Source organism: Haliotis rufescens, unplaced genomic scaffold (genome assembly GCF_023055435.1).
Source record: "Haliotis rufescens isolate VD_foot unplaced genomic scaffold, xgHalRufe1.0.p SCAF_60, whole genome shotgun sequence".
In the NCBI taxonomy this organism is placed as follows: Eukaryota; Metazoa; Mollusca; class Gastropoda; order Lepetellida; family Haliotidae; genus Haliotis; species Haliotis rufescens.
In genome coordinates this window covers 1,629,059-1,650,803 of record NW_025964335.1, presented here as the reverse complement: position 1 = coordinate 1,650,803, position 21,745 = coordinate 1,629,059, and the positions used below count along the sequence as shown (strand labels likewise).

General features: G+C 44.7%; 1 protein-coding gene across 12 annotated transcripts in view; it reads left to right on the top strand.

Annotated features, from left to right (window-relative positions):
- The first annotated feature begins 254 nt into the window (after window positions 1–254).
- Window positions 255–21,745, top strand: part of LOC124140779 (pyruvate kinase PKM-like) — an 82,810-nt gene continuing 61,319 nt past the window's right edge. For 7 of the 12 annotated variants that reach the window (XM_046508536.2, XM_046508535.2, XM_046508531.2 and 4 more), the window contains exon 1: window positions 2,032–2,079. In XM_046508536.2, coding sequence (XP_046364492.1) covers window positions 2,047–2,079 — 33 coding nt within the window. In that variant the 5' untranslated portion in view covers window positions 2,032–2,046. Of the gene's footprint in view, window positions 381–2,031; window positions 2,080–17,978; window positions 18,079–18,236; window positions 18,307–18,856; window positions 19,036–21,745 lie in introns of those variants that run through there. The other 5 variants (XM_046508533.2, XM_046508532.2, XM_048386776.1 and 2 more) reach the window with 5 other exon arrangements.

Here is a 21,745-nt window from a genome sequence, read left to right as displayed (position 1 = left end):
GCGATACTATTACCGCCTGTCTGGTGTCCCGGCTGGAATCCTGGGCGATAGCTCATGGGAGATAACTCTTTCAAGACTAGACACTCAATTCGTCGGAACTCGCATCCTTCCGTCACCTACAATATGTTTCATTCGTGACCTACTCGTGTTATTCCGGGACAGATTACGGAAAGGGGCGAGTGGTGACGAATGAATATGTTTGTCCCGGAATGACACGAGTTAATTACGAATGCCAGACAACCGTCGGATTTACTCGGGGCTCTCTAAGAAGTGACGGATCTTCTCGGTCGACCGAGTTTTGCGTGTGGGTTCAGTGGTAAAAAAACCCAAACGAACAGTTTTTGTGACGTATTGAAAGGGGAAAAAAGACTTTACGTAACGTGAGTGATATTTATCTGACATTACTAAAACCAGGCGAGGAAATAATGGGCGTCAATAACAGATGCGTATACAGGAAATATGTACCGAAAGAGAAACGAACGTGCTATTTGTAGCAAAGAGGGCGGTTCTAGAGAGGGGGAGTTAGGGGTCTCTTTCACACACACACACACACACACACACACACACACACACACACACACACACACACACACACACACACACAAAATCAACCCCTACCCTTTTGAAAACCAAATTTATTAAAATTTATCTGAGAAATATTTTGATATTTTTTATCCGCCCTTGTGTAGTAATAGGTAATAATGTTGTCTGTGAGTTTGTTAGTTTGTTAATCCGGGCCTGTGGTTAGGCCTTTATTTTAATTTTATTTACAGCGGTGTCGGGTATTAACGAACAAGCGGCTATTACCGAACACAATTTATTTTTTTCTCAAATCGCTGATCGCGACAGCTATTTATGCGCATGCCTTGAAAGAGAAACTTCCTCTTCCGGCAGAACAGCAGTCAGCTTCGAAAATGTAAATTAAAAAAGAAGAAGATAAAGACCCAACTAGTCTTGTCAAACCTGGGATACCACTTTATAAAAATAACATCATAGACTTTGTCGGCCTTACATAGGCAGCCCGATCAAACGTTTACCTTTCAATAGTTCGCCCTTTTCCCGAACAAGTCTCATTTAAATGAAACACAGCAGAAATAAGGCGGGATATTGTGCTTACTTTTCGGTAATATTTGCGGTCGGGTAGTCTAGTAGTTAAAGCGTTCGCTCGTCACGCCGAAGACCCGGGTTCGATTCCCGACATGGGTACAATGTGTGAAGCCCATTTCTGGTGTCCCCCGCCGTTATATTGCTGGAATATTGCTAAAAGCGGCGTAAAACCATACTCACTCACTGTACCCGATACCGCACTATGCCTTTTGCAGTAATGTTCTGACCCGTGGAGATCCGGGATAGAATAGGTCTTCAGCAACCCATGCTTGCTGTAACAGGCGACTATGCTAGTGGTAAGAGGCAACTAATGGGGTCGGGTGGTCAGGCTCGCTGACTTGGTTGATGCATGTCATAGAATCCCAATTGCATGGATCGATGCTCACGATGTCAATCGCTGGATTGTCTGGTCCAGATGCGATTATTTACAGACCGCCGTCATATAGCTGTAATATTGCTGAGTGCGACGTTGAACAGCAAACAAACAAACAATAATGTTCTACCAATATAATACTGTGATATTTTTAGTCATAAAACGAACGTTAAACTATACAGTAAACTACGTTTATAACGAACATGCTTATAACGAACTGACAGATATAATGAACGTATTTTTAGTCCCTGCCATTTGCTGTATATATGCTGTATATATGCTTATAACGAACTACGGTTATAACGAACTAAAATTAGTGGTCCCTTTGGGTTCGTTTTAACAGTAGTTTAATGACATTCGTTGGCAATAGCCTTTTTGTCACTGCCGCAACTAATGTGGTTGCAACAGTGTTGGGGAACTGGGTCTAATAAAACGTCACAATAATATTATTGTCCCATTACCACAATACCCATGACGTAACGTAATGATAAATGACGTCATGTTCCTTATGACGTCATCCATTTATCAACTGGTGGAGTTTTGTCAACGGTAAAGGCAGAATACTCATGATACGTTGTGGCTTCCGTACTTTTCACAAGGTAAGCGAGGCAGGGACTGGAGCCGTTGTTATACAGATTTTCATAAAACCCCTGTATGACCCTGACCCTTTATTGAACTGCATGGTCAACTGCAGTATTTGGGTCCTGCAGCCTACCCAAGGGTTTTCCCACGAACCTTCTCAGACTATCTTTTTTCTAATTTTAATTCTGAGGAAGTTCAGGGTTGAATAACTACGGGCCCAGATCTTAGTCCAAATGATCGTTTGTTCTTCGGTCCACATGCATTTCACCGTCATACTAATTTAGCGGCATACTACGGCTTGATTATGGGGGTAAAGCTCAAAATACGCAAAAACAATGACGTGCGTGCGTGCGTGCGTGAGTACGTGTTCGCGTGCGTGATGTCATACCCTTATCAAACCGGCGGAAACTATCGAGTAAAATTGAAATGGGTACACCTGAGGTACACATTTTAACAAAAACGTTGAATTTTTTATTCACTTGGGACAATTAGAATGACAGTTACGCGCGATAGCAAGAATGCAATATGTCGGACACCTTCCGCCATTTTGATAAGGGATCATAATCCCGAGGCAAGAGCGTCTACTAGCCTTTTTATCAAAGTCCTGTTTCCTGTCTCAGTAGCTTGAATTAAATATTTTCGTAAGTAAATGAAATGTTTAATTACCAAAGTAAATAGAAAATACGAAGTGTTCCTGAAACGTGGCTCCGACGGATGTCACTGATGAAGTTGTAGCACTCCATTATGGGAATTCTATTTTCGAGAACTTTTTCGATGTTGATTTCCAATTACCGACGTTTATGCATCGCTTTGATATTCAATTTCAATGTTTAATCTTAATAAACCATACAAATGCAAGCGGGAACATTTTTTCTGCTTATTTTGAGTTTTATCGCCCTATTTTTAAAATAGCGATACTGTCGCGTGCGGCTTGATTAGTAGCATCAAACAAACATGGGGGATTGGTATAAGTATAATGCATGTGTACCCCAAGCTACACTTGAGCATGGAGGGAACATATATCATTTAAGATTGTGAAAAAAATCATCTAAATAAACACAACAATGCATTCACCTTGATGTTAAACAAGATTCATTTTTTTATAATTCTATTTTAGAAAAGATGATACAAAATGAAATATGACTTAATACGTATATGAATCACGTGGCATTGGTCGAACTATTTGATAATTTATACAATGCAGGGTACGAAAACAAATAATGAATACTATTCAACACATCAAAACGAAATCACTTTTACAATAAAAACATATTGTCATTCACAAATCAATTATCCATATTTTGTGTTGTTTAATACTGGATCTGTTACTGAATCATTCGCGATTAATATGTGTGGCTAAAATATTAAAACGGCTGTCTTAATAATATTAATTAACTAATAATAATTAGGAGATAAACATAGTGTGTTTTCAATGTAGAGCTAGGTTACCTGTAGATTTAACCCCCGAACGCGCAGCGTGAGGTTTCAAATGTTAAATTTAACATTTGAAACCTCACGCTGCGCGTTCGGTCCCAAATTCAATTTAGCGGTGTTAAATCTACAGGTAACCTAGCTCTACATTGAAAACACACTATGTTATCTCCTAATTATGTGTTACGCTTTCCTGTGCTTGGACCCATTTTGACATATTTCTAACTGCATTCCTTCCCTTACTCAACTATATGTACAATCTACATTCGTTTTTTGGAGTATCCCGTCTTAAAACAGATATGTATGTCAACATACTATTTTTTTCTAATGCGTCAAATTCTAATCGTGTTAGTCAAGCGATTAACGGTCTCATTAAGTCGTCGGTCGCGATGGACATCTTCCCATTCGTGATGTACTAGATCTTCGTTCCAGTTCAGATCGGTGCGGTCGGGTAGCCTAGTGGTTAAAGCGTTCGCTCGTCACGCCGAAGACCCAGGTTCGATTCCCGACATGGGTACAATGTGTGAAGCCCTTTTCTGGTGTCCCCCGCAGTGATATTGCTGGAATATTGCTAAAAGCGGCGTAAAACCAAACTCACTCACTCCAGTTCAGATCAGTTCAGACAAAGAGAATATATCAGGCCTCAGACCACAATTAATTTCCTTCTTTGCTATCTACAGTGACACGACAGCCCACCATAATTATTATCAGTCGTAGGCCGTTCTCCTGTTGCATGCTGACCAACCTGCCACTTGCCACTTAAAACACAAAGTTTCGGCCAGCATCCACCAGCTTGCTTTCGAAGTAACCACTGTCAACAATGCTCACCGGAAGTTTCTACTTCCGAGCCGAAACACACACAGCGGCCTTCAACTTGGGGTCAAATCATGGGAAGCTGGAATCAATACCTTTACAGATTGGGGCTAACAAAAACGTGACAGCAAACTACAATGTCTTATCTTTCATTTAAGCTATCACAAGTCACTCCAAAAAAGTTGCCACAGTCTGAACAGCCCATTTAAACAGGGCACTATATTCTCTTATTTTCCTTCCGGTTCATGCTAAACTTAGGGGGGATAACTGTGGTCTGGGGCCATAATTATTTAGGAACTGACATCACGTGCGTCCATTAAATAACCACACCATAAGATCATCCACGTCACAACAGGCGAAGTCAAACCACGCGCACCTGTCCCCTACATCAAATTCAGAGCGGGGGGAAATCACCGACCGTCTGTTAGCCTACACAAATATAATTGCACATTGTAACGTCATTGAACGAAGAAAACAAAATGTTTACTCATTGCTGACACTACAGATAAAATATCAAATATAAGTTAAAGCCTTGCGATAGATCATCATACCATAATCGAGAGTAAATCTAAATCAACAATTTGTAAATCTAAAATCAATTACATCTAATATCCATTGCAGAATGTTGGAAATACGATTCCTTTCGTATTACAATAATATATTCCGTTTTCTGAGATTTACAATGCATATTTGATCATAATTACATATTATCTATAATATTGCTCACGGTTATCTTAAAGGCCTACAATCACAGCATGTTTCATGTGAATTAGACACGAAATACCCATCGGATTGTGGCTTGGTTAAGGGACGTAACTCTGCACAGACAGACGTGTCTCTGAATCAATAAGCACAACCTCCACCAGTGAGGTGCTGACAGACCGAGGATGATAGCCAGTGCGTATCCGCGAAAGCCCACCCTTCGGATAGTGGCTTGGTTAAGGGACGTGATTCAACAAACACCGTGTCTACTTCCTAAATGTATCACAAACATTAACCTTTACTTTGGACTGTTACTTCTTTTTTTAATAAATACCGTATTCGACCAGAGACCATATAATAGAGGGACGGCCCTCCCCAACAGTTTATCATAAACCATCAGCGCTACGGTCTGGCATGTAACTGATACACCCCGACACCCTGCTGTTAACCTCTCTGTACCGCTGCAGATGCGCAATAGATGCGCAGACATTCACGACTGACCATTCTGGTAACCACGTAAACAATATTATATAATATCCGGGGTAAGAGTTAATTCCCTTATCCGCGATTTCTCCGACTACGACCAGCGACAATCCAATAAAAGGACGTCTCTTAGCGGATTACAAAGACTTTTTTATGATATCTCTCATAAGCACATGTCAGTTGGCTGCAAATTATTTGCTGAACATGTGTGTCTTCCGGGACATTTATTTCAATTTACATCCGCCACATCTATTATATGGTCTCTGATTCGACTTAATAAGCGCCCAGGACGCTCTCAAAATTAGAAATAGGGAGCTCTTATTAGAATAGTAATGTTTTTAGCCAGAAAAGTTTATATACGACAGATATATTTTTCCAGAATTTAATTGCCCATAATTAAGGGTGCATATAACACACAAGTGCGTATTATACACGAATAAATAAGTCTTGTGTACATTGATCAATCGGAAGGGGTGCTAATTGGGATTGTTCACTAGCCAATATATTAACAAATATCGCCGTGGGCGCTTATTAGAGCGGGGCGCTTATTACGTCGAATACCGTAAACAATATAGATAATAAGTGCTTCAAACATCTACACCTGTGTTTGTATGTAGATGCTTAATCCGTACGGTAGCGTTCTGATTACCATATTAACGATGGGGGGGGGGGGGGGGGGGGGGTAGTTTCCTTTGCTGTTTGACGCCGCACTACATGTATCTTACGATCGCCTGTAAATAATCAAGTCTGGACCAGACAATCCAGTGATCGATATCGTGAGCAGCGATCCACGCCGTCTGGGTGCGATGTTGTTTGTTTGTTTAACGCCGCACTCAGCAATAGTCCAGCCATATGACGACGGTCTGTAAATAATCGAGTCTGGACCAGACAATCCAGTGATTGACATCGTGAGCATCGGACCACGCCGTTGGGAGACGATGACATGCATCAACCAAGTCAGCGAGCCTGCCCACCCCATCCCCTTCGTTACTTCTTTCGACAAGCAAAGGCGCCTTTTACAGTAAGCATGGGTTGCTGAAGACCTATTCTACCCAGGATCTTCACGGGGCGGTCTTCAGCAATTCATTCATTTTAATGCTTTACTTGAGTCATATTCACAAAGCCAGGACTGCTATGTACAAGACTTGACCTTCATGTTTATTTATAGTAACCATGGAGGATACATATACTGTATATGAAATAAGGCTGCGGTGTTAATAGTTCAGTTTATGTTTGATATTGTAAATAAATCGTTTTAAGTAGTGTTTTATCGTTATTGTACGCAGTTGCAGTCATGTATTCGGCTTTAGTTACAACCTGAATACACATGAGTCATGCGTTCATAGCAGTGGGGCCCGTTCTTGTAAGAGGCAACTCTGCTTGTCGTTAGAGGCCACAATGCTTGTCGTTAGAGGCGACTCTGCTTGTCGTTAGAGGCGACTCTGCTTGTCGTTAGAGGCGACTCTGCTTGTCGTTAGAGGCGACTCTGCTTGTCGTTAGAGGCGACTCTGCTTGTCGTAAGAGGCCACTATGCTTGTCGTAAGAGGCGACTGTGCTTGTCGTTAGAGGCGACTCTGCTTGTCGTAAGAGGCCACTATGCTTGTCGTAAGAGGCGACTGTGCTTGTCGTTAGAGGCGACTCTGCTTGTCGTAAGAGGCCACTATGCTTGTCGTAAGAGGCGACTGTGTTTGTCGTTAGAGGCGACTCTGCTTGTCGTAAGAGGCCACTATGCTTGTCGTAAGAGGCGACTGTGCTTGTCGTAAGAGGCGACTGTGCTTGTCGTAAGAGGCCACAATGCTTGTCGTAAGAGGCGACTGTGTTTGTCGTTAGAGGCGACTCTGCTTGTCGTTAGAGGCGACTCTGCTTGTCGTAAGAGGCCACAATGCTTGTCGTAAGAGGCGACTGTGCTTGTCGTAAGAGGCCACAATGCTTGTCGTAAGAGGCGACTGCTTGTCGTAAGAGGCGACTCTGCTTGTCGTAAGAGGCGACTGTGCTTGTCGTGAGAGGCGACTATGCTTATCGTAAGAGGCCACAATGCTTGTCGTAAGAGGCGACTCTGCTTGTCGTTAGGGGCGACTCTGCTTGTCGTAAGAGGCGACTGTGCTTGTCGTGAGAGGCGACTATGCTTATCGTAAGAGGCCACAATGCTTGTCGTAAGAGGCGACTATGCTTGTCGTTAGGGGCGACTCTGCTTGTCGTAAAAGGCGACTCTGCTTGTCGTAAGAGGCCACAATGCTTGTCGTAAGAGGCGACTCTGCTTGTCGTAAGAGGCGACTCTGCTTGTCGTGAGAGACGACTATGCTTATCGTAAGAGGCGACTATGCTTGTCGTAAGAGGCGACTGTGCTTGTCGTTAGAGGCGACTCTGCTTGTCGTAAGAGGCCACAATGCTTGTCGTAAGAGGCGACTGTGCTTGTCGTAAGAGGCGACTATGCTTATCGTAAGAGGCCACAATGCTTGTCGTAAGAGGTGACTCTGCTTGTCGTTAGAGGCGACTCTGCTTGTCGTAAGAGGCCACAATGCTTGTCGTAAGAGGCGACTCTGCTTGTCGTAAGAGGCGACTCTGCTTGTCGTAAGAGGCGACTCTGCTTGTCGTAAAAAGCGACTATACTTGTCGTAAGAGGCGACTAGCGGGATAGGGTGGTCAGGCTTGCTGGCTTGGTTGATGTATGTCATCGTATCCCAATTGCGTGGATCGATGCTCATGACGTCAATCACTGGATTGTCTGTTCCAGACTAAATTATTTACAGACCATCGCCAAAATAAAACAATCATAGCAGCGGTGCGCCGCAATTTGCTCTGCAGGGTTGCGTCACTTAGACACGTCATAAACCCATGATTTTTGGTTCGAATCCTGGACAACTGGAAAACTGTAAAATATGGCGTTAGACCTAACTCGCTCATTCAAAGTAGTGGCTGGAAACAGAGCTACGTATTTGCATAAAGTACGAACAAAAAAAACCCTCAACCAAATTAAGTCCTTACGTACTAATACGCATGCGATAATTATTTTAAAAAAGTATAAGGAGATTGTGTGCAATTTACCTTCATGTGCATGTAGGTGTTTTAAGGTCATTATTTAAGAAGGTTTCCCCTACCCCCAGGTGTGGTGTAATTTCGTATCCTTTTGCCCTGAACTACTCCATTTGTGATCACTACCACTACCACTGTGACCACTACCACTGCCAGTGTGATCACTACCACTACCACTACCACTGTGACCACTACCACTACCACTGCCAGTGTGATCACTACCACTACCACTGTGACCACTGCCACTGTGACCACTACCACTCTGACCACTACCACTACCACTGTGACCACTACCACTACCACTGCCAGTGTGACCACTACCACTACCACTGTTACCACTACCACTACCACTGTGACCACTACCACTACCACTGCCACTGTGACCCCTACCACTGTGATCACTACCACTACCACGGCCACTGTGACCACTACCACTACCACTGCGAGTGTGACCACTACCCCGTGACCACTACCACTACCACTGTGACCACTGCCAGTGTGACCACTACCACTGTGACCACTACCACTACCACTGCCAGTGTGGCCACTACCACTACCACTGTGACCACTACCACTACCACTGCCAGTGTGATCACTACCACTACCACTACCACTGTAACCACTACCACTACCACTGCCAGTGTGATCACTACCACTACCACAACCACTGTGACCACTACCACTACCACTACCACTGTGACCACTACCACTACCACTGTAACCACTACCACTACCACTGCCAGTGTGATCACTACCACTACCACTACCACTGTGACCACTACCACTACCACTGCGATTGTGACCACTACCACTGTGACCACTACCACTACCACTGTGACCACTACCACTACCACTGCCAGTGTGACCACTACCACTACCACTGTGACCACTACCACTACCACTGTGACCACTACCGCTATCACTGCCAGTGTGATCACTACCACTGCCACTGTGACCACTACCACTACCACTGCCACTGTGACCACTACCACTACCACGGCCACTGTGACCACTACCACTACCACTACCACTGCGAATGTGACCACTACCACTGTGACCACTACCACTACCACTGCCAGTGTGACCACTACCACTGTGACCACTACCAATACCACTGTGACAACTACCACTACCACTACCACTGACACTGTCACCACTACCACTACCACTGTCACCACTACCACTACCACTGTCACCACTACCACTGCCACTATGACCACTACCACTGTGATCACTGCCACTACCACTGCCACTGTGACCACTACCACTACCACTGTGACCACTACCACCACCACTGTGACCACTACCATTACCACTGCCACTGTGACCACTACCACTACCACTTTGACCACTGCCAGTGTGACCACTACCACTGTGACCACTACCACTACCACTGCCACTTTGACTACTACCACTGTCACTGTGACCACTACCACTGCCACTGTGACAACTACCACTGCCACTGTGACCGCTACCACTACCACTGTGACCACTACCACTACCACTGCCAGTGTGATCACTACCACTACCACTGTGACCACTACCACTCCCACTGTGACCACTACCACTACCACTGTGACCACTACCACTGCCACTGTGACCACTACCACTGCCACTGTGATCACTACCACTACCACTGCCACTGTGACCACTACCACTGCCACTGCCACTGTGACCACTACCACTACCACTGCCAGTGTGACCACTCCCACTGTGACCACTACCACTACCACTGTGACCACTGCCACTGCCACTGTGACCACTACCACTGCCACTGTGACCACTACCACTGCCACTGTGACCACTACCATTGTCACTGTGACCACTACCACTACCACTGTGACCACTACCATTGTCACTGTGACCACTACCACTGTCACTGTGACCACTACCACTACCACTGTCACCACTACAAATACCATCGATGGTCGCCTTTTACGGCAAGCATGGGTTGCTGAAGACCTATTCTAACCCGAATCTTCACGGGTCTCGAAGCTATAAAGTAGTCCGATAACCCAAAGAGCACTTCTCGTACAGACCAACACTCACTCACTCACGCACTCATGCACTCACGCACTCACTCACACACTCACCCACTCACTCACTCAAACATAGGCCCAGTTACGACAGACAAGGTCATGCTCCACGTGCTCATTCAACGGTAGACCGAATCAATGCTATCGATGTGACATACTATCTCAGCAGGTGACCCTGTCCCTGAAAGGCTCAGCGTCCCACCCCATCTGGATATTGAAATAGATACATAGAGAGCGAAATAAGAGACGAGGCGATAACTAGGAAAGGTACGTTGTGAATGTAGGTTCTGATGAATAATAACCGATTGTTATAATAAACCTTATGTTTATAGTACATAATAAGCACATGATACACTGCTGCGGACGTGTTTAAGAGCTTACATATTATTACACCTAATAAGCTGTCATTCATTCTACAATCTGTGTATAGTTTATTGTTTATTTTGTGATTAAATACTTTATCCACCTGATAATGTCAAATTGACTGAGCAAGAGAGATATGATCGCTTTTAGCAATATTCCAGCAATATCACGGCAGGGGGCGCCAAATATGGGCTTCACACATGGTACCCATGTGGAGAATCGAACTTGGGTCTTCGGCGTGACGAGCGAACGCTTTAACCACGAGGCTACCCCACTGCCCTGAAAATATCAAATATCAAAACTTACAGATTGCCTCAAAAGCTAGTGACCAGTAAGAATATGCATTAAGATATTATCTTTGGCTTCTCTTTTCAAATATCATGATATCACCTTTGTTTGTTTGTTTGTTCTCCTTCCCTGCAGTGTTTTATTGTACGATAAACAACGACCCCGAGTCGTTTATTTCTTACATGAGATATCATCATTTTGTACAACCAAAAGTGTCCAAGCTTTAAAAACATTTACCCGTATTCAAATAATGATAACTCCCTGAATACAATCCGACCTCGGCAATGTCGGACAATTCCGTTTTATGTACAGGGGGGGTTAAGTTTGGTATTCTCACAATCTGCACGTCGATTATCTGTACCTTTTCTCTCAATACCGATTGTCATCTCTCTCCCACCTTTTGAGTCGATGTTCGGCCATTGCGTTCATCTGCGCTGCCCAGCTACATCTATGTGGAACAACTCACAAGAGTGAGTGAGTGAGTCGGGTTTAACGCCGCTTTTAACAGTATTCCAGTCATATTGCGGCGTGTCAGCTTAATGTGGGAGGAAAGCCCGAAGTGATGCAGGTCTCAGACGTCCAATGTACGACGTCATCAAGACCTATGGCGAGCCGTTTTCACATTTATTACGGAATTACAGATATCTTCAATTGTTTTAAAGATATCTTGAATTGAATTGAAGATATCGTGAATTGAATTGAAGATATCCAGAATAGAATTGACGATATCTTAAATACAGATAATATCTGCAATAAAATTTAAGATATCACGAAATGAATTAAGGATATGGTGAAGCTTATTACTGATATCTTGAAAAGAATTGATATCTTAAATTCGATTAATGATGTCAAAATTTGATTAAAAGATATCAAAAAGTCATGTTTTGTTATGATGTCAGTAATTCAGTTCCTGATATCTTGAAACTAAATACAGATATCAATAATTAATTATTGATATCTTCAAATGTTGCCATTATTAAAGACATCCGCTTTTTTACAGGACTATTCAAATACTTCCGTCTGTTAAGTACTGTAGGTAATGTTTAATGGTAATTGTTTAATGATATCTTAAATACATTCAGAGATATCACGAAATATTTTGTTGATATCACGATAACATTTTAAGATATCAGTAATTGTATTTTAGATATCAGAAATGAATTCAATGTATCTTTAATTAGTTTTGATATCTTAAAAAACATTATTGATATATTTCATATGAAAAACCGATATCTTTAAAACAATTAAGATATCAGTAATTCCGTAATATATGTGAAAACGGCTTGCCATGTTGTCGCGTAGCTATCTGTCCAGTTACAGCTATTCGGAACAACTAACTAGAGACTTCCCTCTCTAAAATAACGTCATCAAGTTGTAACGTTTGTAATCTCCGGAAATGACGTCATGATAGAACAATGTTTTATCGTGAAATAAACCAGGCTTCGTCCTTCATTGTTCTTAGCGATTTATCGCGTAGCTATCTGCCCAGTTACATCTATGCGGAACAACTTACAAGGGACGTCCCTCTCTAAAACAACGCCGTCCAAGAGACTTTCCTCTCTAAAATACGTCGTCCAACATACGACGTCATCAAGTTGCGAGAGCATGTTATCTCCAGAAATGACGTCATGATAGAACAATGTTTTATTTATTATGAAATTAACCACGCTTCGTCCTTCATTGTTCTTAGCGATTTATCGCGTAGCTATCTTATATTACTGAATACCTACTGAGTTTGATAGTGAGTGAGTTTGTTGTTTAACGTCGCACTCAGCAATATTCCAGCTTTATGACGGCGGTCTGTAAATAATCGAGTCTGGACCAGAGACAATCCAGTGATTGACATCATGAGCATCGATCCACGCGATTGGGATCGATGACATGCATCAACCAAGTCAGCGAGTCTGACCACCCGATCCCGTTAGTCGCCTTTTACGACAAGCTTAGTCGCCTGTTACAGCAAGCATGGGTTGGTGAAGACCTATTCTACCCCGGATCTTCACGGGTCGAATACCTGTTGAAAATCAGAGCAAAGGCATAACCATAACCAGTCTCGATTATCAGCGTAAACAGATTCCAATTGGCGTAAAAAAATATAAATTTAATTATATGAAGATATAACTGAAGGTCAGCGAAGACACCAGGTGGTCGCGAAAAGGTTAAACATGTCCTGCCCGACCGGAAGTTCTCGCCACTGACACAACTTGCATATGTGCCATATGTGCGTTTGTTGGGGCTGTCACACCAACTCGCTCATATGACACCTGGTCCAGATACTCTTTGGAATGTTGGCACGGCACTCCTTGGCATGCGAGTGTGATGACATGTGTTTTGACATAATTATATATTATGTCCTGTATGTTGATAAAGACGCGTGCATGACTGTCGCGAGGAGTCAGGTATACGCAGACGATGTCAACTCTCCTGAAGGGAACATAACATGTAAAGGGAATGAAGAAAATTACGGGTAGAACCTTTTTCTCTCCCCGTGCAGATTAAGGGTGGAATAGGTCACTATAGCACTCATTCCTTCTCACCCCGTGTAGTATAGGGGTGGAATAGGTCACTAGCTCTCCTTCCTTCTCTCCCCCTGACGTATAGGGGTGGAATAGGTCCTCAGTACCCCTTCCTTCTCTATCCGTGCAGTATGCGGGTGGAACAGGTCCTCAGTATCCCTTCCTTCTCTCCCCGTGCAGTATACGGGTCGAATAAGTCCTTAGTACCCCTCCCTTCTCTCCCGGTGCAGTATAGGGATGGAATAGGTCCTCAGTGCCCCTTCCTTCTCCCCCCCCCCCGTGCAGTGTAGGGGTGGAATAGGTCCTCAGTACCCCTTCCTTCTCTCCCCGTGTAGTATACGGGTGGAATAGGTCCTCAGTACCCCTTCCTTCTCCCCCCGTGCAGTATAGGGGTGGCATAGGTCCTCAGTACCCCTTCCTTCTCTCCCCCTGACGTATAGGGGTGGAATAGGTCCTCAGTACCCCTTCCTTCTCTATCCGTGCAGTATGCGGGTGGAACAGGTCCTCAGTATCCCTTCCTTCTCTCCCCGTGCAGTATACGGGTCGAATAGGTCCTTAGTACCCCTCCCTTCTCTCCCGGTGCAGTATAGGGATGGAATAGGTCCTCAGTGCCCCTTCCTTCTCCCCCCGTGCAGTATAGGGGTGGAATAGGTCCTCAGTACCCCTTCCTTCTCTCCCCGTGTAGTATACGGGTGGAATAGGTCCTCAGTACCCCTTCCTTCTCCCCCCGTGCAGTATAGGGGTGGCAGAGGTCCTCAGTACCCCTTCCTTCTCTCCCCGTGCAGTATAGGGGTGGCATAGGTCCTCAGTACCCCTTCCTTCTCTCCCCGTGTAGTATACGGGTGGAATAGGTCCTCAGTACCCATTCCTTCTCCCCCCGTGCAGTATAGGGGTGGCATAGGTCCTCAGTACCCCTTCCTTCTCTCCCTGTGCAGTATTCGGGTGGAATAGGTCCTTAGTACCCCTTCTTTCTCCCCCCGTGTAGTATACGGGTGGAATAGGTCATTGGTACCCCTTCCTTCTCTCCCCGTGCAGTATACGGGTGGAATAGGTCCTCAGTACCCCTTCCTTCTCCTCCCGTGTAGTATAGGGGTGGAATAGGTCCTCAGTACCCCTTCCTTCTCTCCCCGTGCAGTATACGGGTGGAATAGGTCCTCAGTACCCCTTCCTTCTCTCCCCGTGTAGTATACGGGTAGAATAGGTCCTCAGTACCCCTTCCTTCTCTCCCCGTGTAGTATACGGGTGGAATAGGTCCTCAGTACCCCTTCCTTCTCTCCCCGTGTAGTATACGCGGGTGGAATAGGTCCTCAGTACCCCTTCCTTCTCTCCCCGTGTAGTATACGCGGGTGGACTAGGTCCTCAGTACCCCTTCCTTCTCCCCCCGTGTAGTATACATGTACGCGGGTGGACTAGGTCCTCTGTACCCCTTCCTTCTCCCCCCGTGTAGTATACGGGTGGAATAGGTCCTCAGTACCCCTTCCTTCTCCCCCCGTGCAGTATAGGGGTGGCATAGGTCCTCAGTACCCCTTCCTTCTCTCCCCGTGCAGTATAGGGGTGGCATAGGTCCTCAGTACCCCTTCCTTCTCTCCCCGTGTAGTATACGGGTGGAATAGGTCCTCAGTACCCCTTCCTTCTCCCCCCGTGCAGTATAGGGGTGGCATAGGTCCTCAGTACCCCTTCCTTCTCTCCCCCTGACGTATAGGGGTGGAATAGGTCCTCAGTACCCCTTCCTTCTCTATCCGTGCAGTATGCGGGTGGAACAGGTCCTCAGTATCCCTTCCTTCTCTCCCCGTGCAGTATACGGGTCGAATAGGTCCTTAGTACCCCTCCCTTCTCTCCCGGTGCAGTATAGGGATGGAATAGGTCCTCAGTGCCCCTTCCTTCTCCCCCCGTGCAGTATAGGGGTGGAATAGGTCCTCAGTACCCCTTCCTTCTCTCCCCGTGTAGTATACGGGTGGAATAGGTCCTCAGTACCCCTTCCTTCTCCCCCCGTGCAGTATAGGGGTGGAATAGGTCCTCAGTACCCCTTCCTTCTCTCCCCGTGTAGTATACGCGGGTGGACTAGGTCCTCAGTACCCCTTCCTTCTCCCCCCGTGTAGTATACGGGTGGAATAGGTCCTCAGTACCCCTTCCTTCTCCCCCCGTGCAGTATAGGGGTGGCATAGGTCCTCAGTACCCCTTCCTTCTCTCCCCGTGCAGTATAGGGGTGGCATAGGTCCTCAGTACCCCTTCCTTCTCTCCCCGTGTAGTATACGGGTGGAATAGGTCCTCAGTACCCCTTCCTTCTCCCCCCGTGCAGTATAGGGGTGGCATAGGTCCTCAGTACCCCTTCCTTCTCTCCCCCTGACGTATAGGGGTGGAATAGGTCCTCAGTACCCCTTCCTTCTCTATCCGTGCAGTATGCGGGTGGAACAGGTCCTCAGTATCCCTTCCTTCTCTCCCCGTGCAGTATACGGGTCGAATAGGTCCTTAGTACCCCTCCCTTCTCTCCCGGTGCAGTATAGGGATGGAATAGGTCCTCAGTGCCCCTTCCTTCTCCCCCCGTGCAGTATAGGGGTGGAATAGGTCCTCAGTACCCCTTCCTTCTCTCCCCGTGTAGTATACGGGTGGAATAGGTCCTCAGTACCCCTTCCTTCTCCCCCCGTGCAGTATAGGGGTGGCATAGGTCCTCAGTACCCCTTCCTTCTCTCCCCGTGCAGTATAGGGGTGGCATAGGTCCTCAGTACCCCTTCCTTCTCTCCCCGTGTAGTATACGGGTGGAATAGGTCCTCAGTACCCCTTCCTTCTCCCCCCGTGCAGTATAGGGGTGGCATAGGTCCTCAGTACCCCTTCCTTCTCTCCCTGTGCAGTATTCGGGTGGAATAGGTCCTTAGTACCCCTTCTTTCTCCCCCCGTGTAGTATACGGGTGGAATAGGTCATTGGTACCCCTTCCTTCTCTCCCCGTGCAGTATACGGGTGGAATAGGTCCTCAGTACCCCTTCCTTCTCCCCCCGTGTAGTATAGGGGTGGAATAGGTCCTCAGTACCCCTTCCTTCTATCCCCGTGCAGTATACGGGTGGAATAGGTCCTCAGTACCCCTTCCTTCTCTCCCCGTGTAGTATACGGGTAGAATCGGTCCTCAGTACCCCTTCCTTCTCTCCCCGTGTAGTATACGGGTGGAATAGGTCCTCAGTACCCCTTCCTTCTCTCCCCGTGTAGTATACGCGGGTGGAATAGGTCCTCAGTACCCCTTCCTTCTCTCCCCGTGTAGTATACGGGTGGAATAGGTCCTCAGTACCCCTTCCTTCTCTCCCCGTGTAGTATACGCGGGTGGAATCGGTCCTCAGTACCCCTTCCTTCTCTCCCCGTGTAGTATACGCGGGTGGACTAGGTCCTCAGTACCCCTTCCTTCTCCCCCCGTGTAGTATACATGTACGCGGGTGGACTAGGTCCTCTGTACCCCTACCTTCTCCCCCCGTGTAGTATACGGGTGGAATAGGTCCTCAGTACCCCTTCCTTCTCTCCCCGTGTAGTATACGCGGGTGGAATCGGTCCTCAGTACCCCTTCCTTCTCTCCCCGTGTAGTATACGCGGGTGGACTAGGTCCTCAGTACCCCTTCCTTCTCCCCCCGTGTAGTATACATGTACGCGGGTGGACTAGGTCCTCTGTACCCCTACCTTCTCCCCCCGTGTAGTATACGGGTGGAATAGGTCCTCAGTACCCCTTCTTTCTCCCCCCGTGTAGTATACGGGTGGAATAGGTCCTCAGTACCCCTTCCTTTTCTCCCCATACCCCTGTCTCTGATATGTCATTATTCCTTTTCATGATATCAGTTGAGAATTACTGATATCAATATTAATAAAACATATCACGAATACAATTAAGTAAAAATGGTTTGCCATTAATCCCCGCTGTTATATAGCTGTAATATTCATAACCATGGATAAACTCCCTATCTTTAAGCTAAATATTTCCATTTCAAAACAATACCGTCCATAATCCATTTCTAATTAAAATTCTCTGCAGACAGGTCCCTATACAGAAGTGCACAAAGAATAAATTAGAGATTGGTAAAATCCGTGAGACTAATTTGCTAGTTTAAATAATAAGTAAATAATAGAGCTAAAAATGAAATGCCTGTTTTAAAATACCCGTTTCCATGTGACCATGGCGAAAACGATTCTTTTATTTTCATTCCGAACAGATGAAACAGACGAGTGTTATACGTACACTAGTTCGGGGCCGTAATAAATTTGCCTCCCATATTTGGCACTCACTGCTGAGCCCCGAACAATGCATAGTTAGCAGACACTCAGTTGTCTGCTGTCGGCTGTCATTCGAAGTTGGACTTATCGTGACTGCTAGAAAAGGTGACAATCAATATTTTTCATAGCTGAAATGCAATTTAGATAATCGTTAAGACTATGTATCGTAAATGTTCACTTTATGAAAAATAGGTTGGCATGTTTCCCACAAATTAACCAAATATCGAGTCTAGATACAGGCTATCAACCGCGTTGTTCCCATCAGCATCGGTCGGCGTATGAAGAAATTCTCGCCGCTTTTAATGAGAGTTTGTACATGATATAATAAGCTAGGTATTGTGTGAATTTGTTACCACGAACATAGTCTTTGTCAGTACCAAGCATGTGCCAGTTAGAGATACAATGTTGAATGTTTGATTGATTCATCGCATAATCAGCAGAACACATTTCCTCCATTCGACCTTGTAGAGCTTTCTCGCTTGGAGTTTAACAAAGCATGCATTCGTCGTTAGAGACGCATGGAAACCCGAATGACTTGGGGTAGCTTTTTAATCGTATCTGCCCTGTCTGTATTCACAGTGACCCATTTAATTCATAAATACCACCAAAGATATGTTGTTTGACAGGTGAGAGCGACAAAGGCGAGCTGACATTTGACGATATCAGAAATGCTATTTACCTACAGCCACTAAGCATTGCGTGAAGTAATATTTCTGTGATCGAAGAAAAGCCAGCTTCATATTCTATCAATTATTTCTTTATAACCGTCTATGTTCATTAGTCATAGATAAATTATCAGATTCGTATAATAATATCTACCAACTAAGCATGAATGTCGTTATGATGTCAAGGTCAGATTTGTTTTTAGGAGAATATCTTCTCAAGGTCGTTTCCGTGCACGTGGTGACATTGTGGCTGTAAGGGCATGTTATATCATCAAGCAATATTTATTTTACGTATTTTGATCTGCTAATTACCTTTAAGACAAATCTCCAAATAATCGACGACGACTTCTAATTGATCTGTCAAAAGGAGCCAATGGCATCGAAAGGGAATAGCCAGGTAGTTATGACAATCTCATCTGTAAATGTTAGGCAACTTTGTTGACAGAGGTCGTGTTTGTACTTGGGACAAGGCTAAGGTCAATCGGGATGTTGTCAGTCGTGGCAACCTGCTTTTGTTTGTCTGTCATCTCAGATTTAATGTTACACACCAATAAAGCACTTGATGATACCAAATCGAAATCACAGTCAGTGCAGCATCAGATCACCATCACTCTCTGGCTATTATCAGTTTGACAATCATTACGTCGATGGTAATAATTATTGCAACATCTTGTGGATGTGGCTGCCATATTTCATAACTCATAACTCATAACTCAAAAAATATAGTTTGTAGCCCAAGATGTATTACCTGTATTCAATACATGTAGGAAGTATTAGATTAAGACCACATGGAACACTGACATATTGATTCCACAAGTTTACAACAATTCAGGGATAATTCTAGTAGGGCAGGGACGAGTCCAAATTTACAACCCGGGTACCGACCCTACCTGTGTACCCACTGTAAGTCTCTAAAGTTAGGTACAAAATGTCTGAGTGGGATAAGTTTGACCATAGGCTTGGCACAATGTATTTTGATACATGTATGTATAAAACAATCTGGGGGTGGGGCCTTGTGCTTTTAGCCCCTAAATTTGAAAAAAGTACCACATTTTCAAATATAATGGGGCATTTTAACATTGTGCTGTATGGGCAAGTGTGGGTGTATCTCTGGAATATTTGAAATGTCAGAAAATTACTAGAGTGAACCCTGACAACTGTGTACACGGAGGCCTCAGAATCGAGGACTCTGGATTGGCCTTATGCAGACTTGTTGGTCTTGTGCTGGGGTGGAAAAGCCGAGTGTTATAGCTATTATATATATGCACATTAATCATGTTAACATCTTTTTGGTATGATACTACAAATGACAAAAAAAAGTAATGAAATGTTTTGAAGAGGATATGTAGAAACTCTTCACCCTTGTTAGTTATAGTAGCAATGCCCTGAGGTTTAGACTGAGAAGTTAGTGAACAATGTATAAAATGTTCCATGCTTCACTTCAGGGGTAGAAACTAACATATTTAGTCCACTAGTCCGTATAATTATAACATATAGCAAAACCTTTAAAAATGGCAAATTTCAACTTGTCCTTATGATACCTTAACTATTGGGCAGTTTGGCAAGGACAACAAGACTAATGCCAATTTCTAACGTTGCACTTGATTCAATCGGGCACAGGTGGCCCAGTTGTCTAAAGCGCCGCGATTCGTTGTGCAGAGTTGCGTCCCTTGGGCACGACAGAAATCTATGATTGTGGGTTTGAATCCCAGTTCGCCCCGATTATGTTTCAAAATTTGTCAGCACCATATCCATGCTTGTGGGTTTCACCCAAGTGGTAAACGTCTGAGACCTGCATCACTTCAGGCTTTCCTCCCACATTAAGCTGACACGCCGTGATATAACTGGAATACTGTTAAAAGCGGCGTTACTGCCAGGGTCCATGCAGGAAGCAAAGGGACTGTAAGTCCCCATGGTCCCTGGTATGGTGATCTCCCTTTAGTTACTGACGATCTCTAGCCCATTTTTATATTGTGTTGTTCCTTAACCCTTTCGCCCCGACTGCCCGATTTATCGGGCAGGATAAACCGTGTCCCAGGACCCGGCTGCCCGAAAAATCGGGCAGCATAAGCCGAGGCCCAGAACCCGGCTGCCCGATAAATCGGGCGGCGCGAGCGTGTTTACAAAATCGCTCTTTCTACTTCCTTTCTCGTGTGTAATCTCGTTCTAAATATGGAAACGAGATCTACACGTATTGACACGTCATTCGATGGAATTTCCCCGTCTTTTTGGCGCGAAAATCGCGGGTATGTCACCTGTTTTCGCGACAGGTATTTTTCTCGCTTGAATCGTAAATCAAGCGTAATGGCGGCCAACTACGATTCGGATAGCGATCAGATGATTAACAACGACTATATCGGGAATAATAATGTGTTTGAATTGAATAATTTACGCGAAGGGGAGAGGGAATTTCGCGAATATTTTCGTGAAGATTTTGACGGTTTCGACGAGGTGTCCCCCCCCCCCCCGCCAACTTTCGAGAATGGGAGTGGCAGAGGGACACACGACAGTGGAGACATGAGGGATTTTGAAGAGGCGACCGGATTCAAGAATATATATTGACACGGTGAGTGAAGAGTCGTGCTATTGATTTTTTCCAACTGTTTTACAATGATTCTGTGTTTGAACAGATTATCAGTGCGACGAATGAGAATGCAGCCTACACGTGAACGAGCGATCACAACAACAACAAAGGTGAGTGGCATGACGTATCTGTTTGTTTTTTTTAAAATTTATTTTTCTGATCGCAATCCGAATTGTAGTTTGCCGGTTTGTCGTATGTCCTTATATTTCGCTCAATTTGAATAAAATTTATTTCCATATTCATGTTTGTTTTCTTGTTTTTTACATCTTAATTTAAATTTTAGTAACTGTAATGATTATTTATTTATTAATTGATTTAATAAAGTACTGATTTAATTTATTATGCAATTGTAAATAGCAGTGTATTGTAAATATGTTATCACAACTTGTATATTTGCAGAACTTGAATTTACGATCTTTCCGTCCTTTTACAATGTTTCCCTCTTCAGGTCAATCTGTGTTATCTTCCCTGTGATGTCATTCTTATAGTAGCTGTGGTTCAATGTTCAGATAATGTGATAAAT